The 7,136-nt window shown below is 38.2% G+C and overlaps 1 protein-coding gene across 2 annotated transcripts in view; it reads right to left on the bottom strand.

Moving 5' to 3' along the window:
- The window catches only part of LOC116671514 (1-phosphatidylinositol 4,5-bisphosphate phosphodiesterase delta-3-A), a 43,853-nt gene extending 40,158 nt beyond the window's left edge, over positions 1 to 3,695 (bottom strand). The window contains exon 1 of one of the 2 annotated variants that reach the window (XM_032502865.1): positions 3,396 to 3,695. In XM_032502865.1, coding sequence (XP_032358756.1) covers positions 3,396 to 3,483 — 88 coding nt within the window. In that variant the 5' untranslated portion in view covers positions 3,484 to 3,695. The remainder of the gene's footprint in view (positions 1 to 3,395) is intronic. The other variant, XM_032502864.1, reaches the window with a different exon arrangement.
- Between the last annotated feature and the right edge of the window lie 3,441 nt (positions 3,696 to 7,136).

Below are 7,136 nucleotides of genomic sequence, written 5' to 3' on the forward strand. Positions count from 1 at the left end.
CTGACATTCAGGTATTGTGTAGGGGTGGGGGTGGGGGTGGGGGGGGAAAATCGATAAAACATAGTATCGCAATATTTTCCGTAGCAATACTGTATTGATACACAGACGCCACGTATGGATCTTTTATTATATATGTATTGGTCAGTTTGTCCCTGTCATGGGGCTAGCCCATGCCTTCATGTAAATCTGGGGTAGCATGTGGTATCATGCTAAGCTAACCTTTGTATGTCCAGTAAATGGGAACGGTTAGTGTGAGCAGTAGCATGTGGGTTTGTCATTTTATTTCAGTACTTGTCAAACGACTAGGAATCATGTTTGGATAAAAGCAACACATACATAATTCAGTTCAAGTTATTTATTTTAGTTTCATTCACCTGTTCTCATTGCAAGCAGGGGTCGAATTGACAAACAGGAAGTGATAAATTCTGGAGTAATTTATAGAGGGGAAGATCTGGAATGGCCCAAGTGTTGCCCAGTCCAGAGGGGTGTACAGAGTGTCTAGAGTTTTGTTGTGAGAACTTGTTCAGCATGTAACATTTCATTTTTGATGTTATTGTTGATATAGCGTGTAGTCGTGAAGCCATAAAGGTTTGGGAATGCTGAATTAACACAATGGTGTTTGATTGATTTCCAATTAACTTTGGTTTGTCTTGTAGGAGGGGCTTCTTCTATAAAGGAAAGAGGTCGAGGCTCCTCTGGGGGAGAACGACTTTGGCCAGGACGAGTGCAGTTGCTAGAGCCCCAACAGTCCGGGCCTGATTTAGCCTTTTTATTATTTTGTTTGATATTAGTTGGTGATAGTAATTTCAATAGTTAGTATTTAGTTTTCATGTTTTGTTTATTTTTTTTAAATTATTTTTCAATAAGTCATTCTGACAATTCTGCAATTCCTTGTGACTGCTGAAGAAATAAATCAAGACACCAGGTGAAGAACTCCAGAGTCCAGTCCTCCTTCTTCCACTATGGGGCTAAACATTACAGTCCCATCTTGCAGCAATAAAACTGAAGTGATATAAAAAAAAAAAACAGAGAAATGTGTCTTTTTTTAGATGAAACAGATGTTGACAAAGTTTCCTTTTGGGGACGTCATTTGAAACTGGGAAAAATTTGAAGTTGGGAAAAAAAAGGATACAAATTGAAATTTACAGAATACTGCAATATATTTAAAATTGCAATCGTGGGTTGTGGGAGTAATAGAGGCTACATTAACAAAAAAATAGTCCCGATCAAACAACAAAATGACACGCAAAGATTAAGTTGAGACATGAACTAAAAAAAACACAAAATCAATCTCTGACTAGTTTATGGAAAGCACAATCGTAATTATGGGCAGATCTTGTTCCTGACTGATGGGGAAGTGATACTGATAAGTGTTCCTTCCTGTTTTAGGAAGCAGCGGCTGTATTGCGTTTTGCCTTTTAAAAACCGTGTGTCATAATCATGTAGAATTATTATAGTTTCCTCTTCTTATGTAAAATATGCGGCTCTGGTAGATGATTGTGATAGGTCGTCGCTAGATTGGGATACCCTGGGTTTTATGTTCAGGTGTATTCAACAGGGGGACCGTGACCGTGGTGGGGGTCCTCAGAGTTAAAGCAGAGGGGCCCAATTATGTCTAAAAATTGTTTGTTTTTTAAGGTTTCCTTTTTCTAAAATGAAAATGTCGGAACATATACATCAATATGAATCCAACGTATTGATAGCTAAGTTGAATTGGCTCATTTGTGAAAATAAAACATTTATTTACACATTGAAAAGGAGATTTTTTTTTTTTTAACACATTTATAGAAAATATCTGAGATTTAATTTCATTTTATGATCGGAAGTGGCTCATTCCAGCTACCGGGTTATCCTGGGGTATGGTGTAATCCTGGGCTGCAAATCATCATGTAGCCCATAGGCGACTGCACATTTGAACCAATCCTTTTCACATCAAGGACCCCTAAACTAACCCAAATTAGACAACGGGCCCCCATTTGGTAAGATTTTCCCCCAGGGATTTTGGATTTTAGGTGTTTTATTACAGAAAGTGTGAAAACCATGATCAAAATGGTCATACATTTTGTCATTGCATAACTTATGGATGGAATTATAGTGAGAATGAATTATCTTTGCTGGGGACCCCCTGGAACCCCTTTAAGGACCCCTGGGGCTCCCCAGACCATTGCCATACACTTCTATAAAAATACTGTGGAAGTAAGGTCTGGAAAAATGATTATCTTCATAAATGATAAATATGTTAATTATCATCAACAATCCGTAGATATTACATTTACAATAATATAGAACAGAGAAAAAGTGCAAAATCTTCAAATTGGAAAAGCTGAACAGTGGTTATTTAGCCTTTTGTTTGTTTTATAAATGACTAAAACAAGCAATAAAATGATTTATTTTTTATAAAAAATTTAAAATTAATTAAACTCATTAGCACTAGAGGTGATAGAGTTTTTAAAAATATACATGTGGAAGGCCTAAAATGAACTGTAAGCTTATTTTTAATGTGTAAATGAAAAGTTGTGTTTTTCCACAAATAGGCCATATAGATGTATATTTTCATTTTGAAAAAGGAAACATTGAAAAAAATATTTGACCTTACTTCCATAGAAGTGTATGGCAATGGTTTCCAAAATGGGGTCTGGGGAGCCCCAGGGGTCCTTAAAGGGGTTCCAGGGGGTCCCCAAGAAAAATAATTATTAATCTCACTATAATTCAAACCATAAGTAACACAATGACAGAATGTATGACTATTTTGATCTATGACTATATTTTTGAAGAAAATCTTACCAAATTCACTTCAACTTCATTTTAACATTTTAGGTCAATTCACAGTGTATGACATATTAATAACATGGCTATGACTATGGCTATTTTAGAGTTGACTGTTGAATGTATCTATCAGGTTAAATGTATTATTCTATATCAATCTATGAACTGTACATCTCCACAGTGAGAGGGGGCGGCGGAGATCATTTATTCTCACTATAATTCCATCCATAAGTAAAACAATAACTGAATATATGACTATTTAAATAATGTTTTTTTGTAGCACTACCCCGCCCTGGGTAACCTGGCAGCTGGATTGATGTGTCCCCTTCCCATCATAAACTTAAATCTCAGTCATTTTCTACAAATGTGTTATAAAAAGGCTGAGTAAATTCACTTGAAACTACTTTTTTTGCAGAATAATTTTAGGTTAATTCATAATGGGCTATATGACAAATAAATGGCATGGCTATGGAAAAAGGAAAAGGTAGGACTACTTATTTTAGTGTTGACCATCAGGTTCAAATGTATCCCTCCGTCCAGTGAGAGGGGGCGGGGAGGGGGACTGTGTCAGGGGGAGATCCGATTGCTGGAGACATCCAGATTTTAGGAGCTGTGACCCAAACACTCACCCAGATTCCTGAGGGGATCGATGGCCTTGGACTCGGACGTCCCGGCTCCATTCTTCGCCGCCGCGGCTTTCTTTCTGTTGCCCAACATACCACAAGGAAGCTGCGATATATCTCGCTCTGGCTCCCCCCCCCCCAACCCTCCCCGTTTCTGTGCTTCTCCCGAGTCCGGATCCTGTGCTGGTTCCAAGCCTTAGAGGTAAGCAGTCTAGTCTAGATCCTGGAGGAAAACACAAGGAGGTCGCGAGGCGCGGCGCTCCTTCTCCGCAGCATGCGCCTCATGCTTTTATCCTGGAGGAGGGACGCTGAAAGTGGATTTATGAACATGGGGGGGGTGGGGGGACCGCAACAGACAAAGGCTTCCTGGTGGTGACTTTCAAAATAAAAGCCGTGGATGCCGTGGTAACTTTGTAATTACCAATCGGGGCTGGGTATAACTTTAAACATGTTCGATACCGGTACCGATACCCATACCAATATCGTGGCTTCGATACTAGTTCCTAAACGATACTTTTTTCCGATATCAATTTTATAGAACTAAACTAAATGACAACATGATCACAACATTACACATTACGGCACAACGCTTTATATTTATTTTTAGCTCCTACTACAGTCTCTGTGTAATGTCGAGTTTTTTCTGTGTGTGTTAGAATGATGAGGCATTTTTAGAGGCTTGCTACTTTAGAGGCAATTTGGTTGGTGCCTATTATCAAAAATGGACAATTAAGGCAGGCACCTGGTTTGCTCACCTTATTTATATAGGCTATATATTTGTTTAGGCTACTCCTCGACACAGCCATTCCCCCTCTCTCTCCCCTTTCCAGTCTAAGCTGTCTATAAAGGCTTAAATATGGCCAAATAATAATAATAATAATAAAAACATATCACTCACAGATAGGTATATAGGCTATGCATGTTTAGGCTACTCCTCAACGCAGCCATTCCCCCTCTCTCTTCCCTTTCCAATCTAAACTGTCCTATAAAGGCCTAAAAATTGCCAAATAATAATTATAATAATAATATATGTCACTCACAGATAAGTTATCGTCTTACTTATTGTGGACAAAACACAAAAATCTTTCAGCTAGAAGCCATCATTTCTTACTAAATAGGAAGATTACTACTTGGTTACAAGGACAAGTTACAGGTTACTAGGTTACATGGATAGATAGATAGATAGATAGATAGATAGATAGATAGATCGATAGATCGATAGATAGATAGATCGATAGATTGATAGATCGATAGATAGATAGATATTGATCCCAAAAATTGGAAATTATAGTGTTACAGCAGCATTATCAGTCACACAGCACAGAATATAAATACTAGGATACAATATACATACATACAATATACATGAAATATACATGAAATAATAATAACAATAGGAATAATATATAAGAATAAAATGTTTGAATATATACAGGATGGGAATACAAAAATGTGCAACTGCTTAAATAGTAAGAGACCTCTCCATTAAATAAGATACATTATATTACTAGATTAAAATGGATTATTTCCCTAATGATTTATTTTCATCTACAGTTTTAATTCAATATATTTGTTCTGCTGTGTCAATAAAATGAAACAACACAGCAAACAACCGAAATGCTTTTGGTTTGAAGGCAAACTCAACATTCCCGGGTTTTTCATTGTGTGTTGCTGGCACCTTGACAACCAACGGAATTATTAACGGATTATAGACCGGGAGTCTCTCGGTGTCTGCCTTCCTCTTCTCGGTCTAATCTCTCTTTTTATCCAAATCACAGCCTACAGATGAACTGACTGATCTAGTTTATCTTCTGTAGGCTACGACCGCCTGCTGGAATCAGGGCAATGGTACCCACGACTTATGATTTATGCATAAATCGGTCGACTGTAGGCTGTTTGACATCTTAAAGTAGCCTACTTTGCAGATTAAAATTTTGCATACAAACCAAGTAGGCCTAGGCTTTTATTATTCTCATAAATTGAAGTATGACTGTTTATGGGTTGAGAAAAATCTCTTAGGTTCAGAGGTAAATATTCTGCTTAAAGGTCCCATGGTAGTGATGGCAAATGAATCTTTGGTGAACCACTTAGAGGAATGGGTTTGGAAATGGGTTCATTACTAGAAGCTTCAGTAACAGTGACCTCGCCTGGTGAAGGGCCAAGACTGTATCTTAATTATCCTGAAAGATAGTGGACAGGACCCAGCTAACAATTTTTGGTTCCCAGAACGTCCTGGAAACGTTTGTTTTTGGTTGCGGGAACTTTCCCTGAAGGTTAGGTTTGGTTGCATTTTGGTTGGTTAACACACGTTGCAACCTTTTGCGAACGTTCTCCTAACGTTACCTTAACGTTGCAACCTTTAGCGAACGTTCCCCTAACGTTACCTTAACGTTGCAACCTTTAGAGAACGTTCCCCTAACATTATCCTAACGTTGCAACCTTTTGCGAACGTTCCCCTAACGTTACCTTAACGTTGCAACCTTTAGAGAATGTTCCCCTAACGTTATCCTAATGTTGCAACCTTTAGAGAACGTTCCCCTAACGTTATCCTAACGTTGCAACCTTTAGAGAACGTTCCCCTAACATTATCCTAACGTTGCAACCTTTGGAGAACGTTCCCCTAACTTTATCCTAACGTTGCAAGCTTTAGAGAACGTTCCCCTAACGTTATCCTAACGTTGCAACCTTTAGCGAACGTTCCCCTAACGTTACCTTAACGTTGCAACCTTTAGAGAACGTTCCCCTAACGTTATCCTAATGTTGCAACCTTTAGAGAACGTTCCCCTAAAGTTATCCTAACGTTTCAACCTTTAAAAAATGTTCCCCTAAAGTTATCCTAACGTTGCAACCTTTAGAGAACGTTCCCCTAACATTATCGTAACATTGCAACCTTTAGAGAACGTTCCCCTAACATTATCCTAACGTTGCAACCTTTAGAGAACGTTCCCCTAACTTTATCCTAACGTTGCAACCTTTAGAGAACGTTCCCCTAACATTATCCTAACGTTGCAACCTTTAGCGAACGTTCCCCTAACGTTACAACCTTTAGAGAACGTTCCCCAATGTTATCCTAACGTTGCAACCTTTAGAGAACGTTCCCCTAACGTTATCTTAACGTTGCAACCTTTAGAGAACGTTCCCCTAATGTTATTCTAACGTTGCACCCTTTAGAGAAAGTTCCCCTAACGTTATCCTAACGTTGCAACCTTTAGAGAAAGTTCCCCTAACGTTATCCTAACGTTGCAACCTTTAGAGAACGTTCCCCTAACGTTATGTTAACGTTGCAACCTTTAGAGAACGTTTCCCTAACATTATCCTAACGTTGCAACCAAACTGTTACAACCATGATACCAATTGTATTACTTTAAACTTAGCAGAAATGAACGAAGAGGCAAACTTGATGGGATTTAAAATTTTAATATACAGTATAAAAAAATTACAAAACATACAATAATCACAATCAGTTTTATTGGCAATATAGACACAATAGTGCAAATTCAGCGTGCAAGATGCATATTGAAATGATAAAGGCTTTAGACTAGTGACACACACGCGTACTAACAATGGGATATCATTTTTTTTTAAATAAAGATTGATGAAGTTATGTAATAGTATTGGAGAAACAGAGGATGTGCTGCGGAAATATGGCACAAGTTGGGTGTACTTGTGTAATTATGGCCAGGGGGTATGTGGGATAGGGAACACTCAACGGTTTTTATTAAGGAATATTATTTTTTCCACATTTCC

The sequence above is a fragment of the Etheostoma spectabile genome, chromosome 21, assembly GCF_008692095.1.
Source record: "Etheostoma spectabile isolate EspeVRDwgs_2016 chromosome 21, UIUC_Espe_1.0, whole genome shotgun sequence".
In the NCBI taxonomy this organism is placed as follows: domain Eukaryota; kingdom Metazoa; phylum Chordata; class Actinopteri; order Perciformes; family Percidae; genus Etheostoma; species Etheostoma spectabile.